The sequence below is a fragment of the Triturus cristatus genome, chromosome 5_1 (assembly GCF_964204655.1).
Source record: "Triturus cristatus chromosome 5_1, aTriCri1.1, whole genome shotgun sequence".
Taxonomy (NCBI): domain Eukaryota; kingdom Metazoa; phylum Chordata; class Amphibia; order Caudata; family Salamandridae; genus Triturus; species Triturus cristatus.
Genome location: NC_140587.1, coordinates 302,282,791 through 302,302,952, shown reverse-complemented (window position 1 = coordinate 302,302,952; position 20,162 = coordinate 302,282,791). Strand labels below are relative to the sequence as shown.

General features: G+C 43.3%; 1 protein-coding gene across 1 annotated transcript in view; it reads right to left on the bottom strand.

Annotated features, from left to right (window-relative positions):
• C5_1H8orf76 (chromosome 5_1 C8orf76 homolog) overlaps positions 1–20,162 on the bottom strand; it is a 186,101-nt gene that overhangs the window by 108,977 nt on the left and 56,962 nt on the right. The window contains exon 4 of the mRNA XM_085605030.1: positions 3,902–4,410. Coding sequence (XP_085461156.1) covers positions 3,902–4,410 — 509 coding nt within the window. The remainder of the gene's footprint in view (positions 1–3,901; positions 4,411–20,162) is intronic.

Genomic DNA, 20,162 nt, shown 5'->3' with positions numbered 1-20,162 from the left:
TTAGAACACTCTGGGACATTCTGTCATTGGGCTATACTTGGGCTACATCTGGGTGAAATTTGGGCTACATTTGGGCTCTTTTGTCTCTGGTGGCCATCTTGGGAGATTTATTTGTTATGAAGTTTCCCAATTTCCTCATTTACTGCAGTCTCCTCAGTAGGAAATACTTTCAGTTTTTCAATTTGGTTCCATCAAGAAGGCATTCAGATGTGTCACACACTTGCCATAAATTCTGAATGTTAGCACTCTAGTTGCTCATTAGATCACTGTAGTAAAGCTACTGCTCACCAGGGAAGTCTGCTGCTGGTATTCAAAGTGCATGTTTCAGTCTGCATGTCAGAATTTTTTTATGAAATAGAAGAGGATTTGAGAAGTCACTCAAAATGTGCCCTAATTTTTCTTTCTGCAGCACTAATCATACTTTCTATGGCAAAATGAACCCCCTCATGTTGTTCCTTTTTAAATTATATGTTTTAAGAGTTACCACTTAATTCCAATCAAGATGGCTTCAGGTGTGCAATACGTTTGTCATAAGTAGGACTGTTAGCACTCTAGTTGTTCTTTAGAACACTCTGGGAAGTTGCAGTAGAACACAAAGGAATCAACTGACAGTCTCTGCCCTTGTTGGATGTACATGTTTTACTGAGAATGTCAGACTTCATTCTCACATGACTGAGAAAGATAATGTGAATTTACAGAAAATATGCTCTCAGTTTAGCTTATAGATCACCTTCCAAACCTCTGTGGGAAAAGCATGAGAAAATAGTTCTCTCTCAAACATGATTCATGATATCACAGCAGAAGGCTTTTTCACATGGTAAAATCACCTTAGAACACACCACAATTCCTAAAATGAGTATGGTACCATCAACAAATGATTTATAATGTAACTAAAGTCTTAAAACCTTCTATTAACTGCAATGCTTTTTAATGAGGTGCTATCATGTATATTGGTCCCAAGATGGCTGCCAACACTTCTTGGATGAAGTACTGACAGCCAATCAGATCTCACGATGAGATGTGTGGTTAGGCTCCGCACAGATATATCAATCTTTTTAACTCTCATCTTCTCAGGAACTACTGAACGGATTTACACCATTTAAGCAAAAGGCACGAGTCTGAACTGAGGACTACCTCTTTGCCAAATGTGGTATAATTCCATTCAGCAGTTCGGGCTGTAGCTGCGTCAACAGGTCCTATGGAAAAATGCATGGGGAAAACGCGTTTTGGGACCCCCCTTTTTTCTCGGCCCCCTCTTGACGAATCACCGTGAAATTTTCAGGATAGGAGCGGACCAGAGCTGGCCAAAAGTTTGGAAAATTTCGCGAAGATTCGTCAATCGGCGCCAACGTTATTCCTAATAGAATGTTGCGGATTTCCTATCGAAAATAGGTCCTATTATATATATATATATATATATATATATATATATAAAACAATATATATCTACAACTAGATAGATATGGCTCTATGCCATGCTAGAGTTGCATCTACCTACAAACTTATAGTCATTACCTACAAATTTGTAGTCATTGTTTATAAAATGTACACTAAATCTACATATTATTTAAGTTTTATAGCAAATGCCCTTAACATTCTCTGTACACCTGGCCAACTGGCCTGGTCCACACATGACAAACTAATGTACCGAAATTGAATATGCCAGAGCAATGTATTTTCACAAAATAAGTGATGTATTGGTTTTTCTTCTAATCATCCAACTACTCGCCTTCTTTTGATAGCTTGGAAATATTAGGGAGCTACGTGAAAGAAAATTATGGCATCTACAATATAGAATTAGCTGCAGTTTACCCAAAACTTTAAGGCAAAACAGCTACCATTTGAATAGGTAAGTGACACAGGCAGTGAAAATGGGTTTATACTCCAACAACTGCAGACAAATCTTCTCCATTCCACTCCAATCTACCCCATTCCAATTTACATACTCCCTCTCCAATCTACCCCACTTCACTCCAATCTGCACCAATCCACTCCACTACGAGCCAATCTACCCTACTCCACTCCAAACTACCCCACTCCACCCCAATCTTCAGCAGTCCACTCCAATCTACCCCACTCCATCTACACTCCACTCAAATCTACCCTACCTTAATCCACCTAATCAACCCCACTTCACTCCACCCTAATCTACCCCACTCTACCCTCCCCAATCTATCTCGCTCCATTCCAATCTCGACTCCACTCCAATCTATCCAACTCCACTCCACTCTACCTCAATCTACCACACTCATTTACGATCTACCCAATCTACACCACTCCACTTCAGTCCAATCTACTGCATGCCACCCAAATCTACTCCACTCCAATCTAACCCACTCCAGTCCAATCTAACCCACTCCACCTCACTCTATCCCGCTTCAATCTACCCTACCCCACTTCACCCCAAACTACCCTACTTCAATCTAAACAATCCAATTCGCTCACTCCAATCTACCCCACTCCAATCTACCGCACCCCATCCCAATCTACCCCACACCACTCTATCCAACTCCAATTTACCCCGCTCCAATCTACCCAATTTCACTCTACCTCATTCCACCTATATCTACCCCAATCCAATCTACTCCTCTCCATTTCAGTCAAGCCCACTCCACTCCAATACAATCCACTGCACTCCCCTTTCATCTAATCTATCCCACTTCACTCCAATCTACTCCAGTGTATCCCATCGGCTCTTCCTGACTCCAACCTACCCGATTCCACCCCAGTCTATTCCACCCCAATCTACCATAATTGCCACACTCCAATCAACCCCACTCCATTCTACTCTAATATACTCCACTCCAATCTACTCAAATCCACTATACCCCAATCAACCCCACTCCACACCACTCTACCTTACCCCATCCCAAGCTACACAACACCACTACAATCTATCCCCTCCCCACTCTACCCCAATTTACCACTTTCCAAACTACACCAATCTACCCCACTCCATTCCATTCTACGCAACTTTAATCCACCCAATCGACCCCACTCCACCACACTCTGCTCTACCCCAATCTATCCCACTCCACTTGTCCCCAATCGACCCCACTCCACTCCAATCTACAACCGATCTACCCTACTCCTATCTAACCCAAACCAATCTACTCCACTCCAATCTACCCCACTTCACCCCAAAGCAATCTAACTCACTCCAATCTACCACACTAATCTACCCAAGACCCCAACTCCAATCTATCACATCACAATCTACCCCATTCCACCTCACTCCAATTTACTCCACTCCAGTTCAATATACCTCACTCTTCCTAAATCTACCCCACTCTACCTCACCCCACCACACTCCAATCTACCCTACACCACTCCAAATCTACATCACTCCCTCAACCTACCCTATCTACCCCACTCCAAACAACCCCATTCCAACCCCACTCCATTCCATTCTACCCTACTACAATCCACCAAATCTACCTTAGTCCAATCTACCGAACTCCACTTCAGTCTACCCCCACTCCACTATACTCCAATCCACCCCACTCCAATCCAATCTACCATAATATATCCCACTCCCCTCTACCCCAATCCACCTCACTCCACTCTAACCAACTGTACCCCAATCTACCCCACTCCACCCCAATTTAATCTACCCCAATCCAATCTACCATGCTAATCTATCCAACTCTCCCACTCCAATCTAACTCACTCCACCCCACTCCTATCTACTGCAATCCACTCCACTCTACCCCACTCTACACCCACTCCACTTTACGCCAATGCACGTTTTTTTAAGAAGGGAAAAAATTAAATATGTAAAATGAAAGTTTCTGGTAAGACCAACTAAAAACAACTGGGGAGTATCGGCTCACTTTCATTATTAACAAGCCAAAATTCCATTAAGAATATTAATTGCTTAATTAAATCTAATTAATATTACCTTGTCCTGATTAAAGAAGCACAAGCTTTCATCCTCAGTTCTTTAACATCCTTCTGTGCACAGGCTTCCAAAGGTATAGGAGTACTTCCATTCTTCGAGGAGGATCGGAACGTAGCTTCTGTTGGTTGCTTGTCATTCTTACAACTAAAGGTCGAGAAGGATGTGTTTGAGCCATGGGACTCCTTACTGAGTTGTTCTTTATGAGATTGGGAATCAGTCCTTTCGCCATAACATAATCCAACTGACATAATGTCCTCACCTTGGCTGCTTTCAGTCTGGCCTACTTTATCCTCAAAGTTACTCTTTGCAATAAAAGATGCCTGTGCAGCTTGCAGAATGTCCATATACGCCTCGGCGATCATCTTCCAATACCACGGATTAAAAGGGTGCAAAGTTATTAGCTGCTGTAGGCAAGAGCTGACCCTTTGTACATTCTTCATACTACGATAAATAGAAATCTGCAAGTTTAGTACAGATGTCAAATGATCTGTGTTTGTTGAGCCATCTCTCTAAACAAGAAACAAAAATGAGAGTACAGTTATATATCAATATATTTTAAAGGTCATACACAATAAAGTCTTTCTGTGGCATGAACAAAGCTGTAGAGCTTTAACAGTTTCTATGTAATACAAAATAACAAAATCGCTTTATACAAACAGAAAAACTGAAAGGTCAGGATTAAACAATTTTATACGCATTCTTCAAATCCTGCCCCGGTACAGGACTAGCCGAATATATGTTTAAAAAAATGCCCCTTGGGTCATCCTGTGGGTTGAAAGCAAGCACTTGCCCAGAAGTAGAGATTAAAAGGTTATGTCAGAAGTGAAAGGACACCCGGCGGGCTGGAAGGACGAGAAGCATACGTTTGTTTGGAACAAGAAGGTAAAATGGTACACCGGAAGTGCATGGTCACCCGGCGGGCTGAAAGCAGTCGCTTGCACTGAGATAGAAAGAAACAAGCATTGGCATAGCCAATAGGTCTCACCTTTGGGACCTTATAAATACTTATAAGGTCCCAAAAGCGAGACCTATTGGCTATACCAAGCGGCCCTGCGGCCGCAAAAGTGAAAGTAATCGCGGTAAAGCACGGCGCGCGCACCCGTGGACATGGACTATAGCTCTAGGCAGGCCTGGTAGCACTTTTTGGAGCCCTCTCAATAAGTCTTGCCAGACCAGCGCATGCGCTGGGTCAGGCGAGACCGAAAAAGGTACACTGGAAGTGAATGGTCACCTGGTAGGCTGGAAGCAGACGCTTGCCCAAAAGTAGAAGGTAAAAAGGTTAGGCTGGAGGTAAAAGGTCATCTGACAAGTCTGGAAGCAGATAATACGCTTGCCCATGGCATGTGGGCCGAGACAATTATAGAGCACTAAATGTAGGGCAGAGTGTTTATGAGTATGGTAAGGAGCACTGAATGTAGGGCACAGTGCTTATAGGTAGGTTAAGGAAGGCACAGGCTCAGAGAGTAAACAAAAGAAATCTCTTGGAAATTGCCTAATAAACGGCTGTAATAAAAGCCACTTTTGGGATTTTGGCACCCTATGATGACCCTCGACCACCACCATTTTAACTGACTTTATTGTATTATTTTACCCTAGCCTTAATGTAGGATGTTCCTGCATATACCTGCTTCTCTTCTGTCCTGTAATCTTACTGGCTTTCAGTGGGAGCTGGCACGGAGTGGAACAGTCTTGCCAAGAGCAGAGCATGCAGGATGTGCATTTGAAGGCGTGAGAGGGAGAGAGAGCGTTGGAGATCTCTTGTCACGTGGTGTAAGAGTGCGGAGAGCGGAGAGCAGAGCACCGGGTGCGGGAGCAGTGGAAACCACTGGAGCCGTGGCAGCGGCGTACGGACCTTCGGCAGAGCAGGGCAAGAGGAACGGACGGAGCCGAGACGGTCGTTGTGCGGTGTGAGGCTGCGGCTGTGTTTACGAGCGGCTGTGAGTGCCCGCGGGAGAGCGCGAGCGGAGAAACCAGCGGGGCCATTTGCCACCCGTCAAAAGCCAACCGCTAACCGCAAATCGCCCCTCTGCCCCCCCTCTCACATTTGAGCCCCGGTCCTAGCGCCACCAATGCTCTGCTCAGCCCACGCCTAACCCTATTATAAAGATGACCACGGGTGGTAGGGAGCCGCCAGGGATCCTAAGGCTGATGAAATAGGTTACCGTATCGAGCTGCTCGTGGTTGTGCTTTTTGTGGAGTCCTTGGACCCAAGCTGCTGTTTGCAGTTATCGTCGTCCCCCTGCCGCTGCCGCAGTTATAATCCCCGCGGCCGCCGTGTGCAGCGGGACTACGGTCCCCAGAATCCTTAGCGGGGGAAACCCGCCAACGTCAGCAGCTTTGCGCACAGAGGCGCATAAATCAACAGTCAGTCCCTGCAGAGCGGGTGTGCTCTGCCTGCTGTGGATACTTACGAACACATCTTCCCTGTGCCTTGGTTGTGCTTTTTGTGGAGTCCCTGGACCCAAGCTGCTGTTTGCAGTTATCGTCGTCCCCCTGCCGCAGCCGCAGTTATAATCCCCGCGGCCGCTGTGTGCAGCGGGACTACGGTCCCCAGAATCCTTAGTGGGGGAAACCCGCTAACGCCAGCAGCTCTGCGCACAGAGGTGCATAAATCAACAGTCAGTCCCTGCAGAGCGGGTGTGCTCTGCCTGCTGTGGATACTTACGAACATATCTTCCCTGTGCCTTGGTTGTGCCTTTTGTGGAGTCCTTGGACCCAAGCTGCTGTTTGCAGTTATCGTCGTCCCCCTGCCGCAGCCGCAGTTATAATCCCCGCGGCCGCCGTGTGCAGCGGGACTACGGTCCCCAGAATCCTTAGCGGGGGAAACCCGCCAACGTCAGCAGCTTTGCGCACAGAGGGTGTTTCCTTTAATTCTGAGTTTGGGCAACAGAATAATGGGTCAGCTATTTGTAAAGGGTTATCACCCATTGATCTTATGGGAGGCTCACAATTAAAGGCCGACACTAAGGGAGATTCCCAGCTGTCTAGTATTGACCTGGAGCTTTGCGGTCGATACTTAGCTGATGGTTCTTTGAAATTACCTGAAGCCTTTAAGTCCCCGGTTGGGGCTACTCCCTCTGGTCTTTTGCTTTACAGTAGTACCCCCTCCTTAAAATCGCCAGATATTTTCTCTCAGTATAACATTTCCAAGAGCCCACTCCTTAACTTATCTGGCATTGGTCATATGGATCTTCCTGGTTATCATGAAGTGGAAAAACCGATTTCTGAATCCTTGATTGCATTGGAACATTTGCTGGCTTCCATTCTACAGTTATTGAGTAAATTTGTGGGAAGCTCTGACTGTATTCTGGAATCAGTCACTCAGATATTAAATGTTTTATTTTTAAAACTCCCGGAAAAGGTTCCTGATTTAGTTTCTAAAGTAGGTCTGCAGGAGCATGTGCTAGGTGGCGATCCCTTAACCGTAAATGCAAATCCAGTTCAAAATAATCCCGTGTCTTCCCCTAAAAATGAGCCCTTTTTAGCTTCTAAATTACCTCTATCTAATTGTGTAAAGATTCTTGTCCCTGAAATAGAAGAAGAAAGTATAGAGGTTGTTACTCAAAAAGCTGAAAAAGAGCTATTTCCTATATTTGTGCCTGAAATAAAGGGGATAGGGGCGGTTGCAAAAGGAGAAATCAGAAAACAAAGAAAGAACTTAGGAAAAAAGAGGAAGCCAATCCGTAAATATAGGAAGAAAAGGCAGAGACAAATAGTTTTTGAGGATTCCCAGGTTTTAGATATTAAGGCCCATATTTATGGAGGATCTGTGGGTAGGGAGGCGGCCACTCACTCTTCTGACACTTTGGAGCCCTCAGTATTGGGCATAGAAATCCCCCCTGATTGTCCAGCCTCTCCCGGGATTGGCCCCCAATTGGACGCAGGAGGGTCGGCAATTTCTCACCCAGTGGTAGAGTTGCCCGGGTTGATCCCCTCGTTGTCTGCACCTCTTGATCCTTCCGCCCCTGCTTTTCATGCCCCGGGTGGCGGTGCGGTATGGCCGCATTATCGACCTACAAAAATATCACAAGTTTTTGTAGACACCTTGACTATTGATTTTTTATCGTTATTTGACTCAGATTTCGCTTTAAATAGAGCATGGCTACTCAAATATTTTAAGGATATAGAGAGCCTTAAATTAATTCAATCTAACGATATTGATCTAGTCGTTATATCAGGATCAGTCACCGCACCCTTTATTAGGGTCAAGTTTTATTCCAAACTTATAGTTAATCTTATTTTGCAACAGGCTGAGAGTTTTCAGTGTAGGGGAATTGACGTATTACCTGTTCTACCCTCTGAGAGAATTAGCTTTCCTCAGAATAGATTCTCTCAGCAGGGTATTCTCCAAGACAATCTTCCTACCTTAACTGATGATTTAAAGATCTCGGTCTCGAAAAATATACGTCTGGTGACGCAAGTTAAGCCTGTTCCGTTAACTCAGAATATTCCCCCAATAGAAGATAACCTACTGTGGAACTGGTTGCCTGGTGCTTTGGCAACTAAATCTTTAAACAATCCTAAGCTCTTTCGACACCTTTAGCAATAATTTAACAGTTATCTCTTGGAATGCTGCCGGGATAAATAATAGTCCCGAGAAATTACAATACTTATTTTCTTTAAAAGCTAGCATTATTTGCATCCAAGAGACTTGGTGTGTCAGTAGATTGTGCGGAGGGAGAGATTATGTTGTTCTCGAGGCAATGGCTTTGCCTTCTAAGAAAGGGCACGCAAAAGGGGGAATCGCGTGCCTTTTATCGAATAGATTAAATTGGAATTTTACACATTATGTTGACCCAAGTAACCTTTTCCAGGCGGTGACCCTCCGCTCTTCTATCAGCAGGGGTAACAGTAACTCTTTGGTAATAATAAATGTTTATATTCCCCCGGATGAACGTTTTAATTCCCTATTGAAGCAAGTCTTTTCATATATCAAACAGATTAAAGCGCTAGATCCGCCCCCCCAGGTGTTGTTAGTAGGTGACCTTAATTGTAAGGTCTCTAACTCCAGTTTAGAGTTATTTAGCAATAAATGCAAAGAAGAAGCATATTATATCCCTCAGATTCTTTTCCCTAATAAAATTAAAACTAATAAGAGAGGGAAGCTGCTGCTGGAAGAACTTTCTGCCGCTGAGGGGATAATAGTGAACGGTAGACTCCCCTCCGACGTCCCTGCAAAATACACCCATAGAACCTCTCAAAGCCAGTCAATTCTGGATTATGTAATTACTGATTATGATATCTTTTCCCTAGTGAAAGATTTGGTGGTTTCACCGACTTCTTTTAGTGACCATAATGTGATTACTATAAACTTTTCTTTATTTTTTCCAGATTCCGATTCTTGGTCCCTTAATAGAGATATAGTTAATTTTCATAAGGACTCTGGAAGATGTTTTTGGAATTTTAAAGCCAAGAAGGGCCTGGAGTGTATTTTAGGCAAAACTATTTCAGAATTGAATGATTGGCAGGGTTCTGAATTGATTTATTTTGAGAACTTTATGAAGGAGGTTACTCGTGTTGCTAAAAAATCCACCTCCTTCAAAAAAAGGACCCATGTTCCTAGTTCAATTATCCCGTTAAATAAGGAAATAAATAGATTAGTGCGGGAGCAATTCCTGTGCAGATCCATTGAAATAAAAAATAAAATATATTTGTTAAAAAGAAGGAGAAGTAGAATTAGGAAGAAACTAAAAAAAGAAAAAGAGGACTCTCTTTGGATAAGTCTACGGGAGGCTGTCTCCCATGGCAAAGTCAGACAATTTTGGTCCCTTATTGGTGAAGGTTGTGGAGTCAGAGTTAGGCCTCTCCCTATTCCTATTGCTGAATCGTCATGGATCTCCTTTATTTCCAACCTTTATGCCGGGAATGGTGTAGTTCTGGAAAGTGAGCGACCCATTAGTGCCATTGGAGACGTTGAATTTCCCATTGAAGTTCCCTCAGAGAAAACCATTGAAAGAGCTATTATAGATATGCGTTCCTCTGGAGCAATGGGCCCTGATGAACTTCCTATTTCAATATTGAAGTTAAACCCTGTTCTATGGAGCAAGATACTCTTTCCTTTATTTAGAGCGTCCTTCCTTAGTAAAACTGTGCCTTCTTCCTGGAAAGGGAGCATTTTGGTTCCTTTATTCAAGAAAGGCGATAGGGATAAGCCAATGAACTATCGCCAGATAGTCCTTCTTGATGCTATTGGAAAAGTTTTTTCCAAATGTCTCCTATCCCTAATTACTGAGTGGGTTGAGGTGAATCAGATATTACCCCTCGAACAAACCGGTTTCCGTAAGGAGCATGGCACTTTGGATAACCTTACAGCACTACAGGTTATTTTGGATAAATATGTAAGAGTTCGGGGAGGAGGAGTGTATGCAGCTTTTATTGATTTCTCCACAGCATTCGACAAAGTAGATCGTCTTTTGCTGTGGAGAAAGTTAGCAACTTTGGGTATGCCCCCAACTCTATTAGATCTAGTCCGAGCCTTACATACTGACACTTGGTGTCGAGTCCTTCAGGGTGGAGAAAGGGGCTTATCACGGGCCATAGCATCTATTAATGGATTAAAACAGGGTTGTCTTCTGGCACCACTATTGTTCTCCCTGTATATTGCTGAGCTTCCAGCTTTGCTTACATCTTGTGTTGGCATAGCCCCGGTAGTGGGGGGCTCTTCTATTTCCTGCCTTTTATATGCAGACGATATTCTTATCCTAGATTTAACTCCTAAAGGCTTAGCTAATCGTCTGCAGGCTTTACATCATTTTGCAGAGTCCCACTTCATGAGGATAAATGCCACAAAAAGTAAAATTATGTGCATTACAGGGAGGAAAAAATCCAGATCTGAGAACTTTGGCTGGTCTGTCGGTGGTCAGAAATTGGAGGTGGTTAAAACATATACCTTTTTAGGAAAAATAATTTCTGCAAACCTGAGTGAGAAACCTCATATCGATAACAATTCTCGTAAAGCCCTGTCCCAAGGTAAAAGTTTGAGTGCTCTTTATTCCGCTACAGGGAGAAGACACTTTGCTTGTTTTCTTGAGGTTTATAGGGCAAAAATTCCATCAACTCTTTTGTATGGAATAGAAGTGGTCGATTTAAAGCATTGGGGTTTTCTACAGACGGTTGAAGGAAAATTATTAAGGTCTATAACCTCTCTTAATTCTGCTTGTACTGTAGCTTCGTGCAGACTTGAGTTTGGTTTTCGCAGCTGTTGGGTGCAGGGCCTAGTTGCTTTAGTACGATGGGTTGCCTGCCTCGCCAGAGGTGAAAAGGGGACTCTGAGATCCCTTCTCAGGGGGGAATTGTTGGGAAGTTTTAAAGAGTACTCTCAAATTGTTAAAAACTTCAGAAAGGCTGTAGCTCTTCTTGAATTAGATGAGAGCTCTATTTTTGTTATCTCTCCCTCCCAGCTAAAATCTCTTCTGAAACAGGCTTCCTGGACTCTTTGTTTTATGTTGGACAGGAAGTCCATGGAAGCTAAGAAGGGAGGTGTGCATCTGACTAATTCATACCTAAGGAAGTTTGTCCAACCTTATGTTATTTGGAATTTACCTCATGGTATTCGGAGATTTTGGTTCCTCTTGAGGCAGGATCTATTGCCACTTAACACTCTTTTAGCAAAATGGTATGGGTCCTCCCCTTTATGTAACTTATGTAATATGTCTGCATAGGATCGTAATCTTGTATTGTTTATATGTCCGGTATTGCGTCCTCTTCGTTTAAAATGGTTAAGATCTACATGTTTGCAATTGGGTATCCTGGATATGAACTCTTTTCTGCAGGCTTTATTTACCCCTCCTAATGAAATGTTTTGCTTCAACATTTTTAACTTTTTTAAAGGTTTTTTAGCTATTTATTGATGAAATGTGGAGGTCTGTGTCCTAGTCTGTCTTTCTCAGCAGAGAGTGCTGCAATTTTTATTTTTTGGGAATATGTATTCGTATTTGTGTATTTTGTTTATGTGGCCCTCTTCGGAGTGCCAAATCATAATAAATAAAATTGAAAATTGAGAGAGAGGTGTGGAATGTACTTTTTGGTCTCGAAGTGCAGTGTCGTGGGCGGTGATGCACACATGTGCTCAGTGTTGTACATTGAGGGATAAAGTACGTGATGCTATAAGCAGTTGTGCAGAAATGTGTATTGTATTGTGCATTGATGAGAATTATGAGTTCTTACCATTGGCTTTGACATGGCCTCATGTCATCCTGCTTTCTGACTTTACCTTGCTTCAAACTTTTCTGTGTGCACAGTGGTGCTTGTAAGTTGTGTGGATGAGTATTATAGGTGCTTACTATTGGCTTTGACATGGCCTCATGCCATCTTATTGTCTGACTCTGCCTTGCTGCTGCATGCACAGCAGTGCTTGCAAGTTGTTTGGGTTATTCACATTCAAGGTCTTTCTGTTTTTCTAGCGATTGCTTTTGTTTAATGTACTCTGGAAGGCCTTGTGGGAGCATCGTTAAGATAGAGGAAGATGTGAGAACGGAGGAAGGGACGTGAGAGCTTCTTACTGCCATGGGGATGCTTGCTTGGAACTTGGCCAGTTCTGGTAAAATTCCTCTGGCGCTGGGAGGAGGTCTTTCGCGAATCTTCTAGTGTGTTTAAAGCTGAGGGTTGACTCTGAGAAATTGGGAGTTTGGAATCCAAGCGAGGGCAGACGTGTCTATCTCAGAGTGAACCCTGGTTGCTGAGCTCTGAACCCAGGCTGTGAAGGCTCCCCCGGCTAGAAGTGGGCTAAGATGCAGATGTAGTGTTTGCACTAGGTGATGTATTGGGTTTTGTTGTTATTGCCATTGCGATGTGTAGCCAGTGGCTTTGATCATTTTAGGTGTTTTCTTTGTGGTGTGGGAGGTGCACATCCAGAGTAATCCTCTGCAGTATGTATGCATGTATGTATATATATATATATATATCTCTTTCTGATCTCTTGCAGGACGCCCAGTGTGTCTCATCTTATATCTTGTTTATTAATCAGTATTATTCATACATTTGATGCATTTAGATTATAGTTTTCTACATATATTTGAATCATGTGCATTTGGCATCTGAGACAGCCTTTGTTTAGGGAGCATTGTGTAATAAACACCAAGCATTACTCTAAAAGAGAGAGTCTTTGCATTCTATTAAATGAAACCCCTTTTCAAAAGGTGCTGTTTGTTTTGTGTTGAAGTCTTTGTTGTGCCAGGGGTGGTACGACATTCATTACATGCTCAAAAATGTATATTATTTAAGGGTGCAGTGGTAAAAAGTACCCCACCTTGGGTGAGTGCTGGGTCTTGCCTCAGCCTAAGGGGGTGTTGCAGTTAGGATCTGTCCTTTTTGCGAAAAGCAGATTCATTACAACTGCTGCCTCAATTCTTCCAAAAAGATTAACCGGTGTGGTCTGAATTTGTGCGATCCGGGAGGACGACCAAGCCGGGGTTTGCCTCCGCTATGTTGAGCTAGGAGATCCATGTGCCTGTTGTGAAGTTTGTTTTGCACACACTGGCTTGGAATGCTAGCACTGTGCGCAAGAACATCCTGTTATACCTATATCCCATGTTATGGCAGTTGGTCAGTAGCCGCTTGCCTAAGCCTTTATGCCGCACTGTCTACTGAGGAGTGCCTTAGTTAAAGGTTTAAACCTCATCTGCTTCACCTTGCCATATCAGAGATGTCACAAGCTGCAAGCTCCTGTCTCAGGTGCCTTAACCAGTCCAGACTCTACACCAAGCTTTCACAACATGTGTTGACGGATATGTGACCAGTATTGAGAGATCTTCCAGTATATGTGCTTATGTAATAATACGTTGGTAAGCCCTGGCCTTGCTTGGAGGGGGGATTACGACCTGTTCTATCTATCCGCGATTGTCAATGTATATTGCTGCCTGGTTACCTCACACTCACAAGTTATGTATTGTTTGTTTAAATGCAAATAAAAATATAAAAAAAAAAAAAAAAAAAAAGCTTTCACAACATGGCTGACTCAGATCGCTTCAGTGAGGTGGGCTGTTTTTCGACACCAGTGTGCTTTTGAGACCTTACGCTGAGACAGTGTGCTACGGTTTCTTCACCCCGGATGACAGTGAGTGGTTCACTAAGCCGTAATTTGCATGACATCCCCTCAGGAGGTACCCAGTTTAGATATGTATCAGGTACCAGCGGTGACAGTCATGTTCGAGTCAAATAATCATCTTTTTCCTCTGCTGACCGAATGCAGCAGCTAAACTCATCAGTGAACCTGTACTTCGATTCAGAAATTCATTTACATATTATAATCAAAAACCCACACAAGGCAATAATATTGATGTTCCTTCTTTGCCACAAGCTGCCTCAAAATGCAAAAAATGTGACATATTATATGTGACATGTTACATGTGTTCTGTAGTGTACGCAACACATCTGGGGACCTAATGGGCCGTGTGTCAGTTCACTGCAGGCCTCTGAAACCCGCACGGTCCTCTTTTCATATCCACATGAGACACGACACGTTTGACGGTTGTCCTTGGGTTCAGAAGTGGACCATTTTGCGCGGCCGCACCACTGCCCTTCAGGTTGACATGGAACCGAGATGTGCAGGACTCATCAGCCCCAGAGGGTGGGGGCAGACATATACAAATACAAATTCCTATATGAAAAGGATTGCACAACAATACGTGGGAAACACGACCCACTGATCTCTTGTTGACCACACCATGAATCATGTTGTTCTAAGGAGGAAAGAACAGATTTTGGTTTTTCTCCCCCACAATCTATGTGTTGATATGATTTAATATTCATAATATTGTATGCACGAAAGTAGACAGTATGCTCTATGTTCTTCACAGTTGGGCACATTAAGAAGTTTCAAAAGCATGGAGAGTTGGTTTGGTATATCGCATTTTAGGTAAGCGTAACCCATACCAAGGAAATTGAGCACAGTTTGTGTAATGTCTTTGCATGATTTTTTGAATGTTGTTTATTTGACTTTACAGAGTCAAATATATATTTAGCCGGACGTACTTAGTTTGATAAAAAGTGTTCTATTGAGGGATAGTACCCCCGGCTTTCCTCCGATCCCTACTGATCCTTAGTGTGTTTATGGCTATTAAGCATTACCATAATGCAAAGTTTCTATCTTCTTGGTTTGGAAGGATCGCCAAGACCCTTGCCTTCTATGGTAAACTGTAATATTCCATGCAACAAAAAACCTGCCTACAGGCTTTAGTACAGTGTAATAACACTTCACCCTTACAAGGCTACTGCCTTTAACATTGATTACATTGAAAATTTAAATAAAATCACAGTTGTCAAAGTAAAATACTATCTCTACTAAAGGGGCGTAATAAGGATTCTCACAGTGCAAATCTTCTACACCAATGATCTGTGGGGAGGTTTGGGGGGGGGGGGGGTAACCTACTCTACAACCCTTGCCCACTACGGTAACCTGTGGAATTCCATGAACAAAACACTATCTTTAGGCTTTAATTCACAATCCACCCTTAAATTCCTATTGACTGACATGTTTTTCACAATCAACATGCCAGGCCTACTGCTTTTATAGTAACTTTTCATAAGAAACAATCAGGCCTATCACCTTTATCACTGGCATGTCACCCTACCCAACTCAAGCCTACTGTACTGAGGATTAGCTTTCCACAAGGCAACCATCTAGCATCCAGTCATAAAAGTAGAAATGTATAATACAACTACATTTGGCAGAATACCATCTCTCCTAAACTAGCTTAACATCAATTATTGTAGAGCATACCTTTTATCCCATGATTTGATCTGGTGGATCACCAACACCAAAATCCTAGTCTAGTACGTAATCTGTGAAATTCCATGTAAAAAACACACCTGCCTGCAGGTTTAGCACAGTGTCATAACAATACATTCTTAAACGGCTGTTGTTTTTAACACATGCTTTTCACAATAAGTAGGTCAGGCCTACTGACCACCTTTGGCCAGGGTAATTAAGTTCTATGGCTTTGAGGTTGTGTCTTACGCTGACGACACTCAGGCGTTAATCACGTTTGACCCTGACCCCATGGATACAATGAACCATTTTAAAAACTGTATGATCCATAACAACAGCTGGATGTGCAGCAACCACTTATAGCTAAATGGAAGTAAAACGGAGATCATTCTGTTTGGGAAAGCTGATGAGTACTGGTCCAGTGACTGGTGGCCCCAAATCCTAGGCCCATGTCCATCCTCCAAACAAGTAGTGCGTAACCTAGGAATTACAACTGACAATAGGTTGTCAATGAAAAATCATGTAAACCTGGTAATGGGCACCTGCTATGAGATTATGCGGAAATTATGTAAAATCTTCTGATGGATTCCAATTGAATCCAGAAAACTGTTGGTGCAGGGGCTTATTGTAAGTCGTATAGACTATGGTAATGCCTTATTATCCTCTATAAATGAAGATCTCCACTCAAAACTTCAGATCTTGCAGAATACCGCTGCTAGACTTACTTTAAATCTTCCTTCTAGAGCCCCCTTCGGCTCCAAGCCTGAGGATTCTTCATTGGCTTCCGGTAAAAAACAGAGGTCGCTTCAAAATGCTATGTCTTGCCCATAAGAGCCTATATGGAACTGGACCCAGCTATTTAGCAAAGAATCTGAATTGGTATCATCCAAGCAGACTTTTAAGATCTAGCACTAAACAGCTCCTTACCCCACGACGAATCCGCACAGCTAGAAATGGTGGTCGATCTTTCTCTTTTCTTGCACTCGCCCTCTGAAATAAGCTCCCGCTCCAGCTTCTATCCATTTCCAAACACAAGCACTTCCGCAAGGAATTAAAGACCTGGCTATTCGACCATTAAATAACACTGTTACATTATATCGTCAGCCCATAGCGGAGTCTCCGCAAGCGCCATGAGACCTTTTTGGAGATTTGTGCGCTCAATAGGTTTCTTTGACTTTGACTACTGGCTTTATAATGTTTCATAATAAATAGATCAAACCCATAAAACCTATGTAATCTGGCATGACTTTCCCTAATAAACCAATGAAGTCTTTACATCTTACCCAACACCAATCTATTTAAGTGCATATAAAGTGGCAACCATCATGCATACATACAGTTATATAACATTACAAATGTTTAGGAAAATACACTTGCAAAACAATATACAACCTCTCCCAACAGAGCCTTAAAGAATCATCACAGCAAAATCGCCCAGAGTTTGTCAGTGTGGGAGGCCAATGCCAAAACCCTTGCCTGGTATGGTAATGTGACACTATATGTAACAAAATACATGTCTACATACTGTAACACAATGTGATAACAACAAACTGTTAGAGGCTTACTGGCTTTAACAGATACTTTATACAAATAATAAGCTAGACCAGCTGTCTTTACCATAATGTTTAATGAAAAGCAGACCAGATATATAGCATCGAACACTGCGTTTCCCGGTGCACCAATCAGGGCCATAGCTTGTCACCGTATCCAACTCAGGCCTACAGTTCTGAGCGTAAGCTTTTCCACAAGGCAACCACACTGTCTTCAAATTCGAAAGGTGTGCAAAATCACAGTTGGCAAAGCATGATACTATCTCTCCAGAGAGGACTTAACGATTCTCACAGAGCAAACCTTCTTTATTCACGGTTTGTCACATGGGGGTAACCAACACTAAAAACGCTGTCTACTACAGTAAGCTGTGAGATACTATACACTAAATGGTGTATCTGTAAGCTTTATATGGAGAAACAACAACCCACACCTAAAAAGACTTTAAAATACACTTTTCACAATAAATATGTAAGGCCTAGTGCCATGATCATAACATTTAATAATAATAAACTGATCAGGCCTGTAGCCATGATCATATACTTGCCACCATAACCAACTTTGTCCTGATATAGAGATAAGCTTAGGCGCAAGCCAAAAGGTGCAACACAAGCAGTGTTTTTGGTAGATGCACATAAGAGACCCATAGGGTCACTGGCTGATTGCTAGATAGCCTTGCACAAAAACGTACGGGAATACTCCTTCTATCCCCCCGGAATAACCCTCATGTGAGGCTGGATGATTTCCTCTGTCACCCTGCCACCAAATTACTGGTGACTCACGGTGAATACTTGGGCAAAACCCTCTCTCATCATAGCCCCAGCTACTTTGGCTTAACTTACATCCCCCCGGTCCCCACCTGGAGTCGGAAACCTACTACCTTGGAGGACCAAGTTTTTTGTGAAACCACCAGAGAAACAATCACACATTACATAGCCGAAAATAGCAAACTGCCACCTCTCGCCAAGTAGAATTGGACACAATGAACACAGTGGTAAGGGGGTAGTACATACATGCAATCCTAGGAGCAAGAAAGGCACTACGCCGGGAGCAGCTCGAAGCAACCTTAAGATGTATGGAGGTGGCCACTATGGCAGAACACTGCCCAATATGACTTAATAAATGCACAGGCTAGACTTCTCAAGTCCCCACGCTGCCTAGATTACAAGGCATATCAAACAAAGATACATGTGGAGGGAGATAAGCCAGGTCATCTATTTGCATGACTAATATGCAGCTAAATGGCCTGCACTCTAGAGGCACCATTTGCAAACACTCATCATTCCTTAGCAGACTCTCAAGAAGAAATACACATAGTATTACAGCGCTTTATATAGTCTGGTGACGATTTTCTCCATGCTGTCAAACTACCAGTGATAGCCGCAATATAGAGAGACCCCCTCGATGGCACAATCACGGAACAAGTGATCTGAAATGGCATACGTGACTCTCCCACATTTAAGATCCGGCACCTGCACACCCTATCAATTGAGTTCTACAAAGCTTATGAAGACCTGCTGATCCCAAAACTAGCCATATTGTACACTTCCGCACTCGCCTCTGGACTTTGCCACAGTGCATGCATTAAGCTCTGCTGGTTTTTCTCCCTAAACCAAGACGAGACGCTCCCGAGGTCACTTCCTACAGGCCACTTGCCATGTTGGATGTGACTATAGGATTCTCAGTAAAGTGTTGAAATTCATGCCCATACTAGTTAATCCCGACCAAAACGGCTTCATACCTGGCAGATCCACATGCCTCACTATATGCAGATGGTACAGGCTTCTCAATTAGGCGCCATCACATTGGCCCCACTCTGCATGTTTAATGATGGACCTAGAGAGGGCTTTCTATATGATCAATTTATAGGTTTGTGGTCCCCCAAAAGATTGGCATAGGCAACAGGATGTTGCAGCTGATGAAACTCTTATAAACTAAACCGACGGCTAGTGTCCAAATTGGGCAACTGATTTCTGACCAGTTACCTATGAATCGCAGCAAACACACTCTCACCTCAACTCCCAAAATGCTTAATTTCAGTACATACAGCTAAATATCCTCTTCAGAGCCTACTTGACACCACCTAGACTCCACAAAATCTTCCCTGTGGAGTTGCTGGATTGCCCTAGATGCCGCTCTCCATGGGAGGACACGCTTCACATGTTTTGGGACTGCCTGATTGCACATGCATTGTGGTATGAAGCTGCATGATTCTCTAATGTACCTCAGGTGGTCAGGACCCAAATGTGTAGAGCCAACAGCTGCATACTGGGGCTCTATAGGTGCCAGAAGGCGGGGTGAGCAACCAATTCCTTTACAGACTTGGTCCTGTTGTTGGACAGGCACACAATTGCGATGGAATGGAAAGCCTCATCGCTGCCGGCAGCCTCACAGTGGCAAGCCACGGTTCTCCACTGGGCTGCAACATAGTCCGTGGCATTGCGCCTAGAGGAAATACGAGGCTTCCGGAAACACCCCGTTGCAGCCGCCTGGGATGATCTGCATCTTGCATTCCAATGAGATGTCAGTAAGGACATAAGACCACCGTAGCGTGGCACTTACACAGTATCCCACATTTGTTTATGCACCACTCAGCTAGCAATCCCCTTCACACATTCCTGACCCCATTAGACTTACTAGAACAGTTGGCCCCACCCTCAAGTGCACCACTCGAGGACTCTGCTCCCCCATACACATCATATGCTTAGCACAGGAACAGGCTCACTGTTTGTGTTTTTACTATGTTTCGTGTTTCATGCAGTGTTACATTTTGTGGCTACTTTGTTGATGTCTTCCTAGAGGTACTAATAGAAGGATGCTATGTTCAAGTGCAACTGCCTGTGTCATATCATACAGAAAACACAATAAAGATGGTTTTAAAAAGTTACACTCAATTGGATTAATGTACTTAACCTCTACCATTTCTCCCAAGAATGTCCAATAATATATGGGGTGAGCAGTGAATGTAAAGTGAGTGAAAGAACCCCCAATCCTACAGAGTTTACC